The sequence below is a fragment of the Cotesia typhae genome, unplaced genomic scaffold (assembly GCF_013202065.1).
Source record: "Cotesia typhae breed Kobodo isofemale line unplaced genomic scaffold, CoteBio_Ctyphae contig_5, whole genome shotgun sequence".
Classification (NCBI taxonomy): domain Eukaryota; kingdom Metazoa; phylum Arthropoda; class Insecta; order Hymenoptera; family Braconidae; genus Cotesia; species Cotesia typhae.
This window is the reverse complement of record NW_027423757.1, coordinates 8,273,896-8,293,646: the sequence shown is the minus strand read 5'-3', so window position 1 is coordinate 8,293,646 and position 19,751 is coordinate 8,273,896. Positions and strand designations below refer to the sequence as shown.

The following is a 19,751-nucleotide window of genomic DNA, read 5'->3' as shown; positions in this document are numbered from 1 at the left end:
AAATGTCATAATTTTTTTTTTTTAATTCAATAAGTAAATAAATCTGATTTGTTTTTTTTTTCTTACCATAATATTTATTTTATAAAAAGGAAAGGGAAAAAATGGATATTTAAAATTTATCGATTAATTGTAGAATATGTTGTTGTTCTGTTTCTCTCCACTCTGCATCTCCTGCTTCACCGAGATTTCCTGCGTACTCTGTAAAATAAAATAATAAATTATTGTTAACATTTTTAAAAGACTAAGTTTTTTAAAATCAAATTAATTATTTGCTAACTAAATACCTCTCATTATATGCCTGATTGTTTTAAGGGATGCACGACGTTGGGATAATATTCGGGTGACACGTTGTTTGACTGCTGGAAGACAACCGGCACAAGCTTCTAATAATATATAATCAACTAATTGTAATGTATATAATCCATTTTCTAATCTTTTCAAATAAGATTCTTCTTCATCGTCATCTTCCTGAAATTCATTCATTTTTATTAGTGGACATTAATAATTAAAAATTTAAAAATAATTTTTAAATAAATAAAAACTTACCTTGGCGTTACTTTCAACTTCTTCAACTTTTTCCAAATATTTAAAATGTAGTTCCATCAAACGATCAACTTTTTCATAATCATTTTCTGTAAATTTACTGAGCAATCTTTGACGTTGCGGACCTTTACAATTTTTTAACATACTTGCAATTATAGAAACAACATGTTCTTCGTGTTCCTCGGCAGTAAAAATTTTTTTGCGATTTTTTGAAGGCGTTTTCATAAAGAGAGGAAATATTGTGCGGAGGCCAAGAATATCAACGAATTTAGAACAATTATCTTTACCATCTGGGCCATTCATAGCGTGATCGAGAACTTTTAATGATCCATTACGGGACAATTTTTTTTCTCTTAACATTAAATTCATAAGCTGTAAGCCCTCACCCCGTAGAAATCTGTCTCTATTAACAGTTTCCATCAAACTTGAGCATAAAACATTGAACAGATTTTCCATCATTTCTTGTTCTTCGGCTGTTTGTGGATCATGGCGCTTGTAATAAGCCAATTGTTGTAGTAAAACATCGATTCCATCAAGATCACCCAATAATAATTTATTTTCAGAGCTATTTTGCAACAGTATCGATAATATTTCACTGGCATATAATTTATTAACATCAAATGGAAGTTTGGCTTTAAGACGGCGAAGCAACCATTGCAACAGTCCTTGTTTGCCAGCATCGACACACAATTCTGGCCTGAATTCCAAGAGATTCTCAAAAATAGCTGCAAGGATATTTTTCTATTAATATTCTATTGCTAATAAAATTCATATATAAATTACGACATTAATAAATTACTCAACAAAACACAAGTAAATAAATGAATTAATTTATAAGTAAAATTATTACCTAAAGTATTGAACACGCCGTCACCCTCTTCTTTAACCGTTTCATCAAGCCTATCGAGATTTTGTACCAGCAAAGCAGAAACTTGTTGGTCTAGAAGAGCATCAATTAATGCATCAGCTCCTTCTTGGCTCTCCTGTAAAACATCAACGTCCGTTAAATCTTGCAACAGATCAACTACCCCCACAGCAATGTCGGTATTTTCATGAGACAGTAATTCGAGTAATGAAGGAATTGCTCTCAGTTCAACCATCATTGGATACAAGTCTGGGTTAGTTGAGACTATATGAAGTTCTTGAAGTGTCTCGTGTAATTCAACTTCCGATTCCATGAATCTAAAAAATAGAAAACCAAATTAAATACTGTATAATTAAGATAAAAAATTTAATTATTTAAACGCTTTAAGACCATATAATTTTTTCAGTATTTTTTTTTTTTTTTTTTTTTGTATTCTCAAAACATTAATAAACTCCTTTTAAAAAAATTTATACTAAAAATATTTTTGGTTTTTTATTTATAGCACCCGAAAAAACACCTCAAATTCGTGCTTCTACACTCGAATACCCCCTTAATGGCTTTGCTATAGAATTCAGTGTATTGTTTAAAATAAAGAAATAATTAATTAATTACTTTTCCGGTTGATCGGGAAATTTAACGCGCATTTCCTGATTTCTAAACGCTCGTTTTTCAAACAGTAGAACCATCCGTTTGAGATTGGTTTCATCAAGCGCTTCAAATTCTGGGGTTTCAGTCTCAACAAGTTTCAGAATTTCAGCTTTTTGTTGCTCGGTTAATTCAGGCTCCACCATCTCCTTAGCATTTGATTCTCCTGCTCGTGATGGATTACGCGTCGGTGTAGGAGGTTCAGGTTGACTTCTCACAGGAGTCAGTTCAACCTCACGAGCATAACTTTGTCGTGGATGATATGGAGTTTTATTTATTTTTTTCTTCTTGCTATTTTCCCACTCATCTTCATCTTCATCTTCGTCTTCATGATTACGTTTTGTCGTTGACGGAGGCTGTAAATTATTAAAAAATAATTATCAACATTCACAATTAAGAGGTTAAGTATATCGGCTTTTTGTTTTCAATAAAGAATAATAAATTACTCACTTTATAAGACAAGAGTTCTCCTACGTCCATTTTAGATCAAAATTATGTATGGAGTAATAAATAGCGAACGTAAAAATTTGTTGTAGCACTTTTATTGATTGTGAAAATGATTTGTTTTTCAATTGTATATAAAATATAATTGTTTTGGAACTTAAGAGTAAAGAATAAATACAACCAGCTGTTTTTCAAGCTTTCATGAAATTCCTCAAGTTTAATGATGGCGCTATTAACGTTTGCTCCGACTGCAAGAGCATGGCAATAGATAGATAATATTACACGTCACTAAAACACCACCTTATTAATTATTTTTTAAGTGTGAATAATAAATTAAACTTTTATATTTAGTAATCAATAATAAGCAACGAAAAATGGAGGCACTTTATCATCAAACAAATAAATTAATCCAAGAAACTCAGCATTTATTCACGCAGCTGGACAGACCTTTAGCCAATGTTGATGTAAATATCATTGAAAGTGATATACTTGCTAAAATAAATTTAATAAATAGGTAACTAATTATTATTTATTTATTTACTTACATCTAAATAATTAAAATCATTTAATTAATAGTATTTATATGTTTATTATTTTTTTTTTAACTAGTAATTGTGAAAAATTGGACGTACTATGTATGAAAGGCCCAATAACCCAACGACAAAATGCTAAAATGAGAGTAGATCAATTGAAATATGACAGTAGGCATTTAAATGCTGCTTTAAATTCATGGAGAAGTCAACAGTATCGTCGTAAACAAGAGGAAGAAGAAAGAGAGGCACTTTTATCGCGTCAATTTACAACCAATGATCATATTGATATTATGATTGATCACAATATTCAACACAATGTTCAAGTTAGAAATGCAAACGAGGGTATTGATAATTTAATTCAACACGGTTCGGGTATTCTAGAAAATTTAAGATCACAGAGAATGACTATCAAAGGTGCACATAGACGTTTAATCGATATTGGTAATACTTTGGGTTTATCAAATACGACGATGCGATTAATTGAAAATCGTGCACGTCAAGATGGTTTTATCTTAGTCGCTGGTATTATTATTACATGTATAATAATGACACTTGTTGTATTGTATATGACATGAACTTTAACTTATTAAATTAAATATTACCACTATTATTATTATTATTATTATTATTATTATTATTATTATTATTATTATTATTATTGTTATTTATGTATATTATTGACATTCCTTAATTAAATTATAATCTTTGTACATATTGCATTAATTTAAGAAGAAGAATAAATTTAAAATGATGAATTTTTCATCTGAAATTTATACAATATATTTTTATATTATGATTGCTATTTAATGTTATTGTTATTATTATTATTTTATTTAAGTGTATGAAATAAATAATATTTAATTAAGTTTTTTGAGATTCTACCGTTAATTGTGCAAAACAGGGAGACAATTGTTCCTGCTCATTTTCAGTTTGACAGGAAGTATTTGGATCACAAATAATCTCGTCTAAAGCTCGACGCACCTGTATTCGTAATTGATTAGCGATTTTTTTAACAGCCAAATGATTCTGTTTTATTTGAGTGACGCAGGTGATGAATCCATCCCAAGGTGACGCCGAGGTGTGGCTTAAATACAATTCTTTCCATAAATTAATACTGATTGGTGCTACACTAGGCCAAATAATTCCAAGATTGGGCTCGTACAATGGATTCATCCATTTTTCCAATGACTCTGATCTATTTATATAAGTCCAAATACTGGTAGTACGTTCAGCTAAGCGTAAACTTACTCTATCTGATTCACAATCGCCTAAAATAATTAATTCAAAATTTTTAAACAAATTCCACTAAACATTACCAACAACTATTTTGATAACTTTTCCTTACCTAAAAATGTTCCATATCCAGAAAAGTAAGCATGCTTGAAAAGTTCAATAAGCATATCAGTCGTATACTCAAAACTAGATTGAAATTGATAGTGCAATTGATAAAGACAGTCAAGAAAGAGAAGGAAAGTTGGAGCATGAGGTGAATGTTGTGAATTTGTTGGGTAATACGCTCCATGTCGTGTTCTTGTATAAAAAGGATGTCCTGCTTGAAGCCACTCACGTTCTACAAGAGCCTCAAAGCCTCTTATAGTTCTACAATCAGGATTTAAAATAATTTGTGCTATACTTGTAATAACAAGAGTCGAATCACGACCAGCGCCTCCTAAAAAATTTAAATCAGTATTTTTATGTTATAATAGATTAAAAATTATACTACAGATTAATTTACCGTGGACTAGCACAGCTGCTAGCTCTTGATGAAGGCACTGCGCGGCAACGCAGGCAGCATTCATAGCACTCTGAACAGTTGATAACCATCCACTACTTTCTAATCTAGACAGCCATTGACTAGTAGAGCATGAAATATCATTACAAGCCTCTATTAATTTGCTAAGACTTTCAGCCAAATCTGAAAGACGGGGAACACTTTTGAATACTTTTCGCCATTGGGGATAAGCAGAGTCTATTTCTGTTCCTCCACCTCTTGCTCGAGCACTTTGCGCTTGATTAGAGGATCGTGTGTCAATTATATATCTAATAAAGTAAAGAAAAGATAATTAATACTCTTTGATAAATCAACAATAGGAGCTATTAATTTACAAGAATAGCAAACCCGCGTCTTCCAGCACCCAGGACAACATTTAACAGCCTCTCATCTTCTTTACATCTCTTTCCTGTAGCCCCACACAATGGTTGGCCACTTCTAAATAGAATACTCTGTAATTAAATAATTAATTAATAACATAATTCAAATATAGGTAAAATTATTAAATAATAATTTATAATAATACTGAAGTTAGCGGTCAGCTGTCAATTTTAAAAATTTTTTTAACAAATTAATTACAATAAAAAAATGCTTCTAAAAATTTTCACTTGTAATTTTCATTAATTTTCACATGTGAAACTTTTTAATTAAATTTTTTTTTATAATTTAATTGTTGTAAAATTAAAAAAAAAAATTTTTAATATCTGTCAACTTCAGTGTTATAATTTATAATATGAATAGATAACATACTCCTCCCTCATGTCTGTAACACAACACTGGAAATCTTCCTCCTTCTCTAAATGCTGCTGATGATATTATCATTTGATCGTCAATTAATCGAGGTACTACCATTGTCGATGGATATGAGTTACATACTTTATAGTCCCGATTAAGATAACTTATTCTCCATTCATCTCCATGAGATGCCAGTAATCGAGACCATTCTGATACTGGAGTAAACGCTGTCCAACCATTTTCACTTTGGTTTTTATCGAGATTTAGCATTTGTGGGCGAAAAAAAAATGGATATTGTAATGTTTGATCTTGAAATAAAAATAATAATAAAGTACTCGAGATAAATAAATAAATAAATAAATAAATAAATAAATATTTACCAAGTGATGACAGTTTTTCTAAAGATGTTGCGATATTTAATAAATCATCAGTAGAAATAAAATCAAGTTGTAAAATTCTAAAATCTTTACACTTCAACACAATACTACCACCAGGGATTTGATTGTTAGTTTTTTTTTCAATAACGTCAATATTACGGTAGAGTAACCAAAGGTCTTTGCGAAACTCCTCTCTGAATGACAACAGAAGGTGGTGATCACTAAGACAAAGTGTTCCCTCAAGTCTTGATTGCTTTTCATTTTTTTTTTCTGTCAGTACTACACAACCGACTTTAGGGACGGGTATCATATCAAAAAATTCCATCTTTTATAATTATTATTTTTATAAAATAGCCTTAATTATTACTATGTTAATTTATTTAAATAATTTAATTTATAAACACACATTGACAGTAACATTTAAAATCATCGTTGGAATCAAAATATACAAAAAGTAAATGTCAATATTTCCTTCGATTACACACTGGCCTGCTTCTCTGACAAAACATATGCGGCAAAGATTGACAAGGGTACAAGGGGAAAAGAGAGGAAGTATATATAGGTATAGTAGTTTAGTTTTCAGCAAGATATTACCACGGGTACATTATTTTCGTGTGATAAAACAGTTTTACCTAATACTTACTAAAAGATGGCAGTAACTGTGCAATTAAAATTGCCGAGACAAATTTAAAATAATTAAATTTTAGCGGGTATATTTTACCCATATCTCGATGATACATATTATTCATGGGATATAAGTAAACGATACCTACTCTTAAATTTGGACAAAAATTTTTAATTGTTAATTAAACAAATATTACTTATTGCTGTAAGCATATTTTCAATGGAAATTTTATTTTATGAAAATTAATAATAGACAGAGAGCCTCCGAATTTTTAATTAAGAGAAAAAGTACTTAATAGATAGAAATTTTCATAATTAAAGTCATTACATTAAACATTATATTTAAAATATTTATAGATGTAAATTTTTTATTACATTTTACATTTGAAACGTTTCTGTTTTATAACACAACAAGTCTACAATTAACATTTAAAATTATGTAAACATATTCATTACAATATTATCCCTTTTGTAATATATGTCGTTTTATTACTATTACTTAAAATTACTTTATAACAAGATTTTATTATTTTAAATTGCGCGCACTTGGTGAAAAATACATCTCTTTTTTTTTTTTTTAATAATTCCTCTTTATAATGTAAGTATATATATGTATAAATATAATTTTGCATTGTAAAATGGCCAACTACAATTTTTACCAATTCCAATGATTAAACCATTTTATAAATAAAAATTTATGATATTAATATTAATGCGCGAAATAAAAATTTTTTTTTGTTATTTTTTTTAAAAAGCAACATTTTTCGAGTTCACTATTAGTGTCCTTTTTTTCGTCATTTATACCTTATTAGTTCTTACCCTTTTAAACAATTATAATTTAATTATACTTCAAAAACAAATTATATCAGGGCAAAAAACTTAAATATGATTATAGTTATATCAAATTTAAATTATTCACCCAATTATCTGTACAATGGAAATGAGATAGTTAACTAGTTGGTTATTTAATTAACTAATCAATAATAAAAATAATAATAATAATTTTATTGATTAATTCTGCGGAGATTCATTAGCATTTCGAATCTACGGTTAGATCTAACTCCTTTCAATATCGTCCGCTTCTCTGTTTTTTTCTCTTCACTAAAATAAAAAAAAATAATAATAACAGCAATTCAATAAATGAACTACAGTATTTAATTTCTTATAATAAAAAAAAAAAAAAAATATATATATATATATATATATTTACCTAGTTTTAGTCGGCAATTTTTTATTGACTATTTTAGTAGCTTCTTCCTTTCGTACTTTATACCCAAATCTATTGAATACACCATTAACGGTATCACCTGGACTAATACCTTTGTCTGTAGCAGCTGGTGCTTTTATCTGCCTACTTGCCGTTTTTAGAGTATTAGGTGTAACTAGCTTAGAAACACTTGTCGATGCTACTTGAAGATTGTTTGTCAAGGTATTGTGACGAGTTTCAACTCTTTTCTTGGCATCTACAACAGATTCCATTTGCTCAAATTTTTTCTGATGTATTTGAGCAAAGTTTGGTACTTTTCTAGCAGACATTGGTTTTACTTCGGGTTTTTTATCCGATTGCACTGAGTGTCTAGCTCTGCTTAGCCTATTGACTGATTCATTTTGCAATGCTTTCTGAGCAGACCTGGACAAATCAATTGTCGAAAGCGAGCGTTTATTGGCACTAGGTTTTGGTCTAGGTAGATTCGATAGAGAACTAGTTCTTCTTCTAGGTGAAATTTTATTTGTTTTAGTTGGATTACGGATCGTCACAAAACCAGTTTTTTTCAATGTTGCTTTACCAGGAGTAGCTGTTCTTGTAGCTATATCTTTAGTTTTCTCAGTAACAGCGGAAATTGAATTTACAGATGGACTGGCAAATCTTACTCGACAGATTCTTTTTGATCCTTTTTCTTCAGCAACATCACCAACAATAATGCTGGTTTCTACTGCAATTCTTTTTTTGCGTAACGCGGGTGTTTTTGGTTCGTCCAATTCGTAAGTATTATTCCCAGATATTTCCTCTTCTTCTTGCTTCTTCTTCTTTTTCTTCAATTCTGGTGTTTGGGGCTCAGCAAGTTCATACGTATTGTTAAGATTTTCACTGTTGTCTTCAGATATCAATGAATCCTGTTTACCTGTCACAACATCTTGTTGTGATTGCTCGACAGTCTTGATTCCACTCATATCGAAAGATTCATCATCAGTAATCAACGGATTTGTTTCGTCAGCAATTTTAGAAAAGGTTGAATCATGAATACGAGTGGATGTTCTTGGTGATATCTTTCCATAAAATGATTGCACACTGAATGGAGTATCACGTAAGTCTACAATTTGGTCAGAATTTAGAGAAAGATTCAACGACCGGCGGATCTTCTCTCTTGGAGTCGATGACATCAGTCCTGAACCATGTTTCATTGCAAACAATGTTAAAGGTGTATTTGTGTCACCGACAAAAGATTTGTGAGCTGATTTTTTGGAGTCGTTGTGTTTAGGGGTCGGAATGGGTCTCAACGGTGTTCCTGAAGTTGTAATAGATGAACGTTTAGATGCTGTCGACTTCGACCGTCGAGGAGTAGCAGGTTTTTCAGGCAAATTCTCTAATATACTGCTGTTGGAAATTGGTGTTTCTAAAACTTTTTCTTGTGTTTTACGAGGTGATAATTTCCGAAGAACCAATTGTGGAGACCGAACTTTATCATTGATCTTTAGAGGTTCAATTAATGCTTGTTTACTCGGTGATTTATTTGGAGACGGAGATTTAACTGGCGTAGCTGGACCATTTTTTGGTGATTTTATTATTTTATTTGAAAGTACACGAGGACTTTTTGACTTTTGATTAATTTTAGGTGATTTTGGAGACTTCAAAGATTTTCTAGGAGATTTCGGTGATTTTGGCAACAATTTAGGAGACTTTGGAGACTTCAAAGGAGTTCCTGGAGATTTCAAAGAATTCCTTGGAGATTTTGGAGACTTCAAAGAAACTCTCAGAGCTTTTGGTGATTTCAATAGCACCCTAGGTGATTTTGGAGACTTTAAAGAAAGTCTAGGAGATTTAGTTGATTTTGCAGATTTACGAGAAGACAAGCTTTTTGATAAATCAGTATGAGGTGTTCCAAGGTTTGATGATAAATCTGATGAAATCGGAGAATCATTCATGATTGATAGCTTCCGAGGAGTCTTAGACAATCGTTGAGGACTAAGCGTATGTGTTTTTGGTGATCCAATATTAACAGGCGATTTCCTAGGTGTTTTTGTCGCACGATGAGGAGTAAGATGAACAGTAATTGGGCTACTTTCGGGAGTGACGACCGTAGTTGGTGAATTAATGTTACGGTTTCTAAGCTGACGAGTTCGAGGATTTATTGGAGTTGCAGCTTGTTTTCTACCTCGTTTAGATACCGCCTTAACCTCAACATCTTCATTTGACTTTTCTTCTTGATCATTATCAAGTGTAACTTTAGTATCAATGCTTACAACATTCTCCGCTTCACGCTCGTTATTTACCGTATCATCAACTTTTTTATCATCATCAGTATCAACATCAGCTTTTTCAGCCACAGAACGTTTACGGCCACGTGTTTTTTTAGCTGAAACTGGTGCTTTTGTGAGGGTCTGATCAGCTAAAATAGAATTTTCAGTTAACAAAGTAACATTGTCATCTTTATCTTTTCTTGTTTTTTTTCTACTGCTCATTGCCACAGATACATTTACAGAATCATCAGCTGTTTCAGCAGTTTTTTTTCCTCTAGGTTTTCTTCTAGGTCGTTTAGATTCATTCAATTGCGGCGTGCCGTCAATTACATCAGACTCATCGGTATTTTTTAATTTTAGTTGGCGGCGTGTTCTTAAGATACGATTACTGTCGTCTGGAGTCTTTGGGATTATGCTGGTATCCTGTTCCATCGTTTTATCGTCTTCACCGTCAGTTTTTGTGCCTGTAATTAAATTCGTTAATTTAAAGAATTGAAGAAATAAAAATAATTGAAAAAAAAATTTTTAATTCACTATCAGTAAATATTAATTGAATGTTGTTGTTAAATATTTATTAATAATAATCGTGAAAATTTATAAAATAAATATTTTTTTCGTAAAATATTATATTTAAATTGAAAGAAAAAACAACATATATTTATAACTTATTAATAGTTACACTTAATATTTGATATATAAATAAATCAACTGGTGTTTTGATCCGAGCCGCCAAAATTGACGCCATATCTGACTCTAGCCCGCCCAAATAATGCACCAGGTGCACGCTTTATCATTTAGTAACCACAATTTTTACACATTATTTTATAAAAATTAAATAATTATTAAACAACAAACCTCTTCGCACTTTTCTCAGGGACATTATTGTCCCACACCGACAAGCGTTAACACGTTAAAATAATATAAAAATTATATAAAACACAATGATCCTTTAGTTTTGCACCTAAAAACAATTACGTGTGTACGAACGTTGCAGGAAATAACACGACCGGTCACTTTTAAAATGACCGTTGGTGGCGCTCTCTCCCCCGTTGTATTTTAAAATTCTTTTTAGTTTTTGTAATCCACCACTAGAGTAACATATATCGAAAATATATATGTATAAAACATAATATCGACTGTCGACATCATTTCCAACTCAGTGTAGTTTTCTTTACGTAACTCAAAATTAACCTACGCCTGAGAAATTATATCAAGGTAATAATTAATCTAAAAATTTATTTTATTAAAAAAATTAATTAATTAAAAGTTTCTTGATTATATCTGTGTTTAATTATCATTTAGTTTCTGTCACTTGTTTGAAAAAATTAGCTGTTGATTAGATGTCAATGTTTAACCAATAAAATAATTTTTTTTTTATGTAATTCACAGTATTTCATTAATTAGTTCTGATGGTTTAAATTTATAATAATTTCAGTAATCATGGATGTAAATGTCCCCAAAGATCGGATGATGAAATATCCGTACACTTGGACAGCTAAATTGCAAATGTTTCCTTACAAATATTATTGGAAACACGCCTGGATGACCAAGTACTGGGTTATTGGACTCTTTTGCACCATGCCAATTTACTGGAAAATTCAAAGAATGGGTAAGTCTTATTTTATTTTAATTTACAACATAAACGTAAAAAAAAAGAGTTAAAAATTTATTGATTATTTTACTTTCAGTAAACTCACCTGAAAATGTTGAAAAATGGCGTGAGATCAGAAGGAAAGAATTTTCAGGCGAAAGCCATTAATTTTTCTTGGTAAATAAAATATCAAGAATGTAGCTCATTGCAGATGATTAAAAACATCTATGGATAATTCGTAGACACTCCAATGAATTAAATTAAAAAAACATACTTATTGTAATTATTGGATATGCAATAAATTGAGTAAATTAATTGGTCAATTGTTTAATTTATTATTTATCAATGATATATTTAAGTCATAATAATAATCAATGTTAATAAGTAAGGATTTAATAAAAATAGTTGCGCTTTTGAGGCATTTATTACCAAATTAATTGTATAAAACAGAGATTATTACAAAGAATTGGTTCTGTTGTGCCGTCAAATCCTCTATGATCGTTCTATTTTTATTTAGTTTTTTTTTGTACCTTAAAACTCTTGCAGGTCCAGCCTAAATTTAAACAAGTTCTTTCGGAATTAAATAATCTTGTTTAATTAATTGCTGGAACGAATAAAAATCCTATAAGTACTAACGATGAGACCACCTTTTCACCGATTAATTATAAACGAGTATTAATTAATTAATAAGTTAACGATGGATATATATTATTATTATTATTATTATTGCTGTTGTATAAAAATCAACAGCCGAAAATAATTACGATTCTAAACAAATACATTTATCTATATACTATGTCATAGGTCTCTCGAAAAATAAAACTAATCTAAGAATAGTATTTATATAATAACTAAACGTAATAAATAATTGAGTAAAAAATATTTCCTTTGTTCACTAAAAATTAACAATTAATTAAAAATTATTAATTATATTTTGCTTAATCAACTATGAATAATATTATGCTAGTTTTTTTAATTATTTTGTCTTTTTCATCCATTTTTATTTTTTATTATTGAGATTACGGTGTTTAAATCAATTAAATAATATTATGCTTTTGAAATGTTATAATACTGTGTAAAAAAATTATTGAGAGAGCAAACTCTCGTGATGAGTATTCGTTTGTTTTTGATTGGTGATCTCGCATAGTAATTTTTCAATTGGATGAATTATTATACTGACATATGTAGTATGGAAACAAAATTATTTCGCGAAAATTGTAGACACACCGATTTATCTCATGATAAAAATAAGGTACATTCTATTATAATTATCATTACAATTAATATTTTTTTTTTATACCATTTAAATTTAAAAATATTACATTGTATTTTTTTCTTTTAATTGTTTCTCTGTACCAAAACAAACAAATAAATAAAGTGCAGTCTTTATCTTAATTATCCCCATTAACTTTAGTCTCTTCTGTGCCATTGTCCGCAAGAGAACTCAACTTTGAAGTTTCGTTAATATGATCACCATCTCCGTTTTCTAGTTTTAGTCTCTTGACCGGAGGTAATTTAGAAGTTTCATCATCGTAATTAAAGCCCATTTCTTTGCTCCTCTTCTCAAAAAACTTGGCTAGCCTCATACCAGCTCTGTAAACATAACTATTTTCAGGAATGTATAACTGAATACTTCATGCATATAATTAATTTAATGTTCGGAGGCCAAAGATTTTCATATGTTGCATCATTCAGCGTTTGGTTCTCCGAGAAATATTTATTACATAAAAACTAAGGCCTTGGTTAAAATGATTTATGATTTCGTATTATCAATCAATAAATGAATCGATCATGCAGTTGTAATTACGTGCGAAATGTAATTAAAAAATCCAATAAGAAAACTTTCATGCAAGAAATTCGAAAGAGTTAGATAAATAAAAAGAACAACTCATTTTTCATCATTGAATTAAAATCACACAGTTCAAACAGCAGTAACCGTTTATTAATAAAATAAAAAAAAATGTGTTAATTACATTCCATGAATCTCTGGCATCCGAACCTAGATTCTGGATTTAATAAAATAAATACTCACTTGTAAACAGCGCTATTTTGTTGATTATAAGTTTGACAATTCTCAAAAATAAGAAGACAGTCAGAAAAAAATAAATGTGAATTATTTTCATAAAGACCAGCTTCTAATTTTTTCTTTACTGTTCCAAAGTCCATCGGATGTTTTATAAATTCATGATAATCAGGCACTTCATTAGCAGTGACAGGTGATAAAAATGGCCAGGATTCTTTGTGATGCATTACTTCTTTCAAAAGCTCGTGCAATGTTTTATCTTGATCAGCAGCAGCTCGCTTGGTTGCACGTCTTGTTTGACGAGGTAGCACATCTGTTTCCTCTGATGCACTACTATCTACTCAATAAATAAATAAATAAATAAATATGATAAATTTTCTACTCTATAATTATTAGTAACAATTAATAATTATTTTTTCAATCAATTATTAATGTATGATTTAATAAAGCAGTGTGAGTGAGATATCAATAAATTTATTAGAGCAAAAAAAGTGTGATTAATATTGTAAATTATAAAAATCTAGCGTGTAAATGTTATCGACCAATGTGTTGAACCGAATGATTAAGTGATAATTATTTTAATAAATTTTTAATCAGGATTATGATGGCTGCTTCAGGATAAATACAAATACGGGTTGTAAATGAGTAGTATATGGTATATAAGCTGGATGCTACTCGGGTTTTTAATACAGACCATCCCAGTTGTAAGTTTCTGTACGAAGAAGGCTCTTGGCAAAATTGTGGATGCGGAAACGTGCAGCTGCCGCACACGATCGCTCTCTGTCTCTCTCCCTCTCGCGACCTCGCGCTAATAACATACTCAATGCTAAACCCTTCGAACTTTTTTATCTACGTTTTATTTTGACTCTAACTACTTCTGCGCCATGTTATAAAATTAATTCTGATTTTATTATTTTTCAATAGAATTCGATTTTTTTCTTTATTTAGATATTATTTAATAAATTTGAGTAACTTACCGCGTCTAGTTGCATTTTTCCGTATATTTCGACATTCGTAGCAAGACCATCTTCCACGGGGTGCCCTCGAAAGTGGTGGATCAAGGCAACCAATGTGATATAATTTAACGCATGTGTCGCAAGCGATCACACTACCAGAATTATTACAAATCGCACAAAGTTCTCGGAATTTAGGTCTAAAAAAAAAAAAATAATTTTTATTAAAAATATTAATAAAATAATTACTATTATTATTATTGTTATTAAATATTCTTACTTTTCTTCTACAGTCTCTTCACCTGGAGCAGCTTCATCTTCAGCCTCATCATCACTAGACAAAACTCGTCGTGAACGAGCGTGACGTGTATCTTTGGTCAGGGCCTCTTCTTCATCTTCCTCGTCAAACTTTCTTCTTTTTTTATTTTTTGGTTTTGATTTTGTATCAGGCGGCTTACACGTTACACAGAACCAGTCACCCTCGGGTACGCAAGTAAGTTTAGGTTTGAGACAGTACAAATGATGGCCTTTATTACATCCATCGCAGAGTAGCATATTTTCAGCGTCGCGGCATTTTCTGCAGATACGACACCGAGCATTCAGTGCACTTCTACTCCACGCGATACTACTCTCCAAAGTATTTATATGAATAAATAATTGAGACCAGCTCGAAGACATCATAAGAGAATGTTCCCATCGTTCTTTGCCCTCTTCACCTAAATGTTTCTTATCCTTATCATCATGTCCCAATGGCTTTTTTAAATATTTATGCTCTACAGCTTGTGATAATTGCAAAATTGCACAAGCCATCTGCCGGATTCGCATTTGTTGTTTCGAGTCAACTACAAGTTCATTTTCATCAGGAGGACCCAAATATTTACCCGGATCTTGATAAGTTTTTCCGATTCCACTGCCAACTTCAGAATCTGGTGTTCCTGGCCGACTACCTTGCCGTGTTTCACTCTTTATTTTATCTAATGTTGAGTTTATCGGAACATCTGCTTCTATTTCGTGCTGACCGTAAACAAGTTTATCGCATTGTTTATCGTACTGACAATTAGTAATTGCATTTCTCCAAGCGTCACGATCTTTTACTTTAAGTGCTCCAAGACAACCTACTTTTATTTTATCTTCTACTTCGAGAATGAAGTCTCGCAGTGAGAGCTCCATAACTTCATCGATTGGAATATCTGGAGGGTAATTAAGATTTGTATTTTCGTTCTTAAGTTTTTTTGATGTCCTACTGTTGGATGCCTCTTGAGACGTTTGTGGAAATAATTTTGGATTGAGTTTGTGCTTCGGGCAATTGTTTATGGCAGTCTTGAGACTTTCTAGTTCTTGACTAATATTATGCCGGAGTTCACCTTCGCGTAACCCACGTATACTTAAGTTATTCATAACTTGTTCAATATCCTCGGAGGAACCGTAGAACTTCCATTTTGTTTCCGGCCTCTTGCAATGGACGGGACACTCTTTGTCGCCTGTACAAGCCATTAATTTTTTTCTCATATCATTTAATTCTCTCGTAGACAATTTATTATTAATGCCATTAGTATCGGCGAAGGTCACTGTTTTTTTAGTAACTTGTGACGTCTTTGCCTCATTAATATTATTTTCTTTATCACTAACTTCATCTTCAAATTTATTTTTGAGGTATTTATTGGCTGAATCTTTATCTTGTAATTCAGGCAGATAAGGCGTACCGTCAGTAAGGCACGAGCCTGGTGTTCTATCGTCATTCTCGACGAATAAACCAGGAATTGAGAGTAAACGCCAGTATCTACGATGAGCACGATCAGAACCCAAGTAAAGCATCATCTGATCATCTTTAGACGCTTGTTTTAATTTTGATAACTGTTGTTCATATTTTTCACGAAGCTTTTCTTCTTCACGACTTCCACGAGTTTTTTTCGGTTTGTCATCGGTTTTATCGTCCAATGTTTTATCCCCTTCTACTTTATTATCTTTTTCACGTTCCTTTATTCGCTCCTTTTCTTCTTTTTCCTTCTTTTGCTCAGCTACTAAAAGAGACTTGAGTTCACGACGTGCTTGATGAACCTTTTCGTAACGTTCATCAATAATATCACGAATAGCAGCAAAAGTCAACAATTGATTAATAAGACAAGTAGCTACGCAAAGTCGATCCTCGAGATCAAACTCGCACACACTGCGATGTCCAAGAAGTCGAAGAAGTCGTGGCTGATTTATCCTTAATAGAAGAGCTGGGTCATCGTAATTAGTATAGCCACCACGTTCAGAATATCTCCACTTAGATGCTGCTTCACCGATTCTACCACCAGAGCTCAATAGATGCTGTCGTAAGATTTCACTTAGTGTGACATGATCCAGGGTAAGTTCTGATAGCTGACATCCGTGATGTGTTTGACACCAAGCTGATGCTCTTGTAGCTAATTTAACAGCCTCTGCCATCGAAGAAACACCGTGATCAAAATTTATGGTGTCATTTTTTGAATTAGATTCATGAATTTCATCTTCTTCCTGAGCTTGATATTTAAAAATATTAGCCAGAAGAAATTGAATCAAGTCACTCCAAGGTCCGGACACTTCTTTAACCAACAATGCTTTTTCCAAAGTATCAAGAGTCAGACCACCCGGAAAATACGAATTTACTTCTAGTTCGTCATAAAAAAATTGTAAAAATTCAAGAATCATAGCAAAATCACCAAAGTTTTTATTTGGTATCGCACAATCTACGGGTGTTGCCTCTAAAATGGGTCTTAAATCTTCACATTCAAGATCCTCACGAGGTTTATTCCATTCCCTAACGTAAGCAGCAAAAACAGCAAGTTTTTGTTTTTCCTCTCTCTTACGTTCTCGAATTTCATTTCGTTGTTCTTTGCGTTTCTCCTTCTCCTCTTTAACTGTAGCTTCACTCTTAAATTTCCCATTGGCTCTAGGTTTGCGATGTTTCTTCACTTGAATACTTCCTCCAGAACTTATTTTATTAAGTGGATCAGGTTTCTCAAATGCTCTGTGCTTACTAACATCAGACGTAAGAAATTTGTCCAACGTAACTTGTTTTTGTTTAACAATCGGTTTTTTCGGTAAATTAAAATCTGGCAGTGGGCCTGAAAATATTGTATCAAAACGTACCTTTGGAATTGAATATTTTTGTTGTATTGAATCTTTTACAATCCAAACACCTTTACTATTTTGTTCACACAACATCCGTAAAAATATTTTATTACGTTCTTTGCTGTATAGAAGTTTTTTACGTCTAACTTGTGAAGCCTCAAGAATAGCTATTTGATTAATATCACCGTCCATTTGTTCAACTTCATAACGAAATAATTTTGCTGGTGGATAATACTGTCTCTCCTGAGAGTTTTCCTTAGCATACTCTTTTAATTGTGCCTCTGTTGGTTCGATAACTTGTAAAATATGGCAGTCACACCATATGTCATTTACTAAATTAGCTTCAACCATTTCACCAACAAAATAACGGTCTCGAGCATATTGGTAAACATCGTCTGTCATTTCACTGAACGACGTTCTATGAGTTTTAGAAGCCAGGTACAGGATCGGAGTTCTCAACTGTAAATTTATTGAAAAAAATAACATTAATAATTTTACTTTTACACTTTAAAACTTTAATAAAAAATAAATAAAACAACATACCTCCATAGGAAATTCTTTGAGACTCTTTTTAGCATTTTCCTCACAATTAAGAGCCTCTTCATATGTCATATTAGTTTTTCCTGTGATACTACACGACCAAATTGTCGAATTGCATAGTATAATTCTTTCGCAGTATTCACTGTAAACAAAAAATGAATTTTAAGAATAGCAGTTTAAAAATCATTGCTGTGTTTTTTAAAAAGACACACTACACGTTTAAATGTCTATTATTTATTAAAAAATTAAGCAAAAAGATTATTGAGGCGGGAAATAAGTTCTATTGCGTGGCATTGAGAAAGTTTTTAGCTATTTTACGTTCGACGCGTCACGACAATCTCATCACGTCAGAAACTACGTATTGAATGAACGCGAGCCATGAATCACATGAATTTCGATAAGACTTGTAACTTTATTTTAATAATTTTGGTACATTTTTCTAAAAATTTAGTGTTTACTAATTAATTTAAAAACAAAAATAAGAGCTACGAATATTAATTGCTAAAACTTACTTGTAATCTTTGAAGACTTCACTCGTAACCTCACAGTGAAAGACTTCATCGTCATCCTTGTAGTCCGATGATACATGAAGCCGTTGAAACGGCTTCTTCCTGAGGTACGGCATGTCGATGTTAACTTGATAACTATTTTAATTATTCACATCCAATGTTCAAATGATTATCACAACAATAATAATAAGATATTACAGATTTATAAAATGAATTTAAATGATCAACAGGACACAGACCGTTGTCTAAATTCAGGTTGAGTTGTATGTTGAGTAAGTAAACGATGAGAATTGGTCGATTTGTATCTCTTGAATTCTTGTGGCCTAATACTCACTATTCTCCCTCTACAACACACAACACACTACTATATCCTCACTCATTCTATCCTCGTTCCTTGGACTTTAATTTTTTCACATTTAATATATATAAGTTATTATGACGACACTATTAAATATATTAATGACAGCTTCATGGATTAGATAATAATATATATAACAGTTTTAATATAATTTAACCCCAAAATAATTTATAAGCTCATGACAAAGCACGTTAACGGTGCCCGGATAGTAAAAGAAACAACGCGTATACACACCTGGCACACTCTTGTTCCTCTTTATACTGCATACAATTACAAACCGGAAATTACGGCCTATTCATACATAACACTCACACTATCACATTACACTACCAACTTTTTAATTCTGAATTTTTACCGCCAGCTTTAATTACTTAAATCTTGGTCGATTAAATTTCAAGAAAATTTTCCAAGATTTGTTTATGACTTTTCAATTATAAGTGCTGTTTTTGAGTTATTTATTCGCTTTGATACTAAATTGTCTCTTGTTTACTTTTATATTCAATTTGAATTAAAATAATTGCTAGAATATAAAGATATGTTCATACTCTGGTAATGCTGACATTTTTTATCAATAACTCGATAAAAAAGTTGGCAGCATTTACATTTTTACCGCCAGTTAATTTTGGCGGGTAACAATTATTGACCATTATTGTTATTTACGCGGGAATTTTTTGTTGATATTTCA

General features: G+C 31.3%; 6 protein-coding genes across 8 annotated transcripts; 2 read left to right on the top strand and 4 right to left on the bottom strand.

The window, feature by feature from the left end:
• Positions 1-51: 51 nt before the first annotated feature.
• Positions 52-2,681, bottom strand: LOC141531115 (beta-catenin-like protein 1). The gene is made up of 6 exons (XM_074248634.1): positions 2,504-2,681; positions 2,021-2,409; positions 1,394-1,725; positions 547-1,268; positions 285-468; positions 52-198 (listed from the first exon to the last, which is right to left on the bottom strand). Exons 1-6 carry the CDS (start codon positions 2,531-2,533, stop codon positions 110-112), a joined length of 1,746 nt encoding a protein of 581 aa, XP_074104735.1. The 5' UTR covers positions 2,534-2,681; the 3' UTR covers positions 52-109.
• Positions 2,682-2,733: 52 nt separating this feature from the next.
• Positions 2,734-3,637, top strand: Membrin (Golgi SNAP receptor complex member 2). Its single transcript, XM_074248656.1, has 2 exons — positions 2,734-3,011; positions 3,107-3,637. The coding sequence occupies exons 1-2, from the start codon at positions 2,872-2,874 to the stop codon at positions 3,603-3,605; spliced, it is 639 nt and encodes a 212-aa protein (XP_074104757.1). The 5' UTR covers positions 2,734-2,871; the 3' UTR covers positions 3,606-3,637.
• Positions 3,638-3,700: 63 nt separating this feature from the next.
• On the bottom strand, positions 3,701-6,543 carry LOC141531113 (myotubularin-related protein 9). The gene is made up of 6 exons (XM_074248633.1): positions 5,917-6,543; positions 5,552-5,844; positions 5,150-5,253; positions 4,766-5,070; positions 4,376-4,699; positions 3,701-4,298 (listed from the first exon to the last, which is right to left on the bottom strand). The coding sequence occupies exons 1-6, from the start codon at positions 6,236-6,238 to the stop codon at positions 3,892-3,894; spliced, it is 1,755 nt and encodes a 584-aa protein (XP_074104734.1). The 5' UTR covers positions 6,239-6,543; the 3' UTR covers positions 3,701-3,891.
• A 330-nt stretch (positions 6,544-6,873) lies between these two features.
• LOC141531111 (uncharacterized) lies at positions 6,874-11,010 on the bottom strand. The gene is made up of 3 exons (XM_074248629.1): positions 10,852-11,010; positions 7,748-10,460; positions 6,874-7,638 (listed from the first exon to the last, which is right to left on the bottom strand). Exons 1-3 carry the CDS (start codon positions 10,874-10,876, stop codon positions 7,542-7,544), a joined length of 2,835 nt encoding a protein of 944 aa, XP_074104730.1. The 5' UTR covers positions 10,877-11,010; the 3' UTR covers positions 6,874-7,541.
• Positions 11,011-11,078: 68 nt separating this feature from the next.
• On the top strand, positions 11,079-11,902 carry Roh (reduction of Rh1). The gene is made up of 3 exons (XM_074248658.1): positions 11,079-11,211; positions 11,432-11,605; positions 11,685-11,902. Exons 2-3 carry the CDS (start codon positions 11,437-11,439, stop codon positions 11,753-11,755), a joined length of 240 nt encoding a protein of 79 aa, XP_074104759.1. The 5' UTR covers positions 11,079-11,211; positions 11,432-11,436; the 3' UTR covers positions 11,756-11,902.
• Positions 11,903-11,992: 90 nt separating this feature from the next.
• Positions 11,993-19,277, bottom strand: Acf (ATP-dependent chromatin assembly factor large subunit). 3 transcript variants are annotated; one of them, XM_074248624.1, is made up of 7 exons: positions 18,712-19,277; positions 18,203-18,341; positions 14,844-18,118; positions 14,588-14,763; positions 14,305-14,418; positions 13,620-13,947; positions 11,993-13,180 (listed from the first exon to the last, which is right to left on the bottom strand). In XM_074248624.1, exons 1-7 carry the CDS (start codon positions 18,822-18,824, stop codon positions 12,979-12,981), a joined length of 4,347 nt encoding a protein of 1,448 aa, XP_074104725.1. In that variant the 5' UTR covers positions 18,825-19,277; the 3' UTR covers positions 11,993-12,978. The 3 variants fall into 3 exon arrangements, with proteins under 3 accessions (XP_074104725.1, XP_074104724.1, XP_074104726.1); XM_074248623.1 differs by having other exon boundaries at positions 11,993-13,192; positions 18,712-19,276; XM_074248625.1 differs by lacking the exon at positions 14,305-14,418 and having other exon boundaries at positions 11,993-13,192; positions 18,712-19,275.
• Between the last annotated feature and the right edge of the window lie 474 nt (positions 19,278-19,751).

Bases quoted from the DNA above. Each gene is read 5' to 3' on its own strand.
- LOC141531115 (XM_074248634.1), bottom strand. From the start codon at position 2,533: ATGGACGTAGGAGAACTCTTGTCTTATAAA. The intron at 2,410-2,503 runs GTGAGTAATTTA...AATAATTTACAG, and splicing joins GAGAACTCTTGTCTTATAAA to CCTCCGTCAACGACAAAACG. The intron at 199-284 runs GTATTTAGTTAG...TTTATTTTACAG, and splicing joins AATCAGGCATATAATGAGAG to AGTACGCAGGAAATCTCGGT.
- Roh (XM_074248658.1), top strand. From the start codon at position 11,437: ATGGATGTAAATGTCCCCAAAGATCGGATGATGAAATATCCGTACACT. The intron at 11,606-11,684 runs GTAAGTCTTATT...TTTTACTTTCAG, and splicing joins CTGGAAAATTCAAAGAATGG to TAAACTCACCTGAAAATGTT.
- Acf (XM_074248623.1), bottom strand. From the start codon at position 18,824: ATGCCGTACCTCAGGAAGAAGCCGTTTCAACGGCTTCATGTATCATCG. The intron at 14,764-14,843 runs GTAAGAATATTT...TTTTTTTTTTAG, and splicing joins GAAGAGACTGTAGAAGAAAA to ACCTAAATTCCGAGAACTTT. The intron at 13,193-13,619 runs GTGAGTATTTAT...TCCTGAAAATAG, and splicing joins CAAAATAGCGCTGTTTACAA to TTATGTTTACAGAGCTGGTA.
- LOC141531113 (XM_074248633.1), bottom strand. From the start codon at position 6,238: ATGGAATTTTTTGATATGATACCCGTCCCTAAAGTCGGTTGTGTAGTA. The intron at 5,845-5,916 runs GTAAATATTTAT...TTTTATTTCAAG, and splicing joins AGAAAAACTGTCATCACTTG to ATCAAACATTACAATATCCA. The intron at 5,071-5,149 runs GTTTGCTATTCT...TTACTTTATTAG, and splicing joins CTGGGTGCTGGAAGACGCGG to ATATATAATTGACACACGAT.
- LOC141531111 (XM_074248629.1), bottom strand. From the start codon at position 10,876: ATGTCCCTGAGAAAAGTGCGAAGAG. The intron at 10,461-10,851 runs GTTTGTTGTTTA...ATTTAATTACAG, and splicing joins CCTGAGAAAAGTGCGAAGAG to GCACAAAAACTGACGGTGAA. The intron at 7,639-7,747 runs GTAAATATATAT...TTTTTATTTTAG, and splicing joins AAATTGCCGACTAAAACTAG to TGAAGAGAAAAAAACAGAGA.
- Membrin (XM_074248656.1), top strand. From the start codon at position 2,872: ATGGAGGCACTTTATCATCAAACAAATAAATTAATCCAAGAAACTCAG. The intron at 3,012-3,106 runs GTAACTAATTAT...TTTTTTAACTAG, and splicing joins AAAATAAATTTAATAAATAG to TAATTGTGAAAAATTGGACG.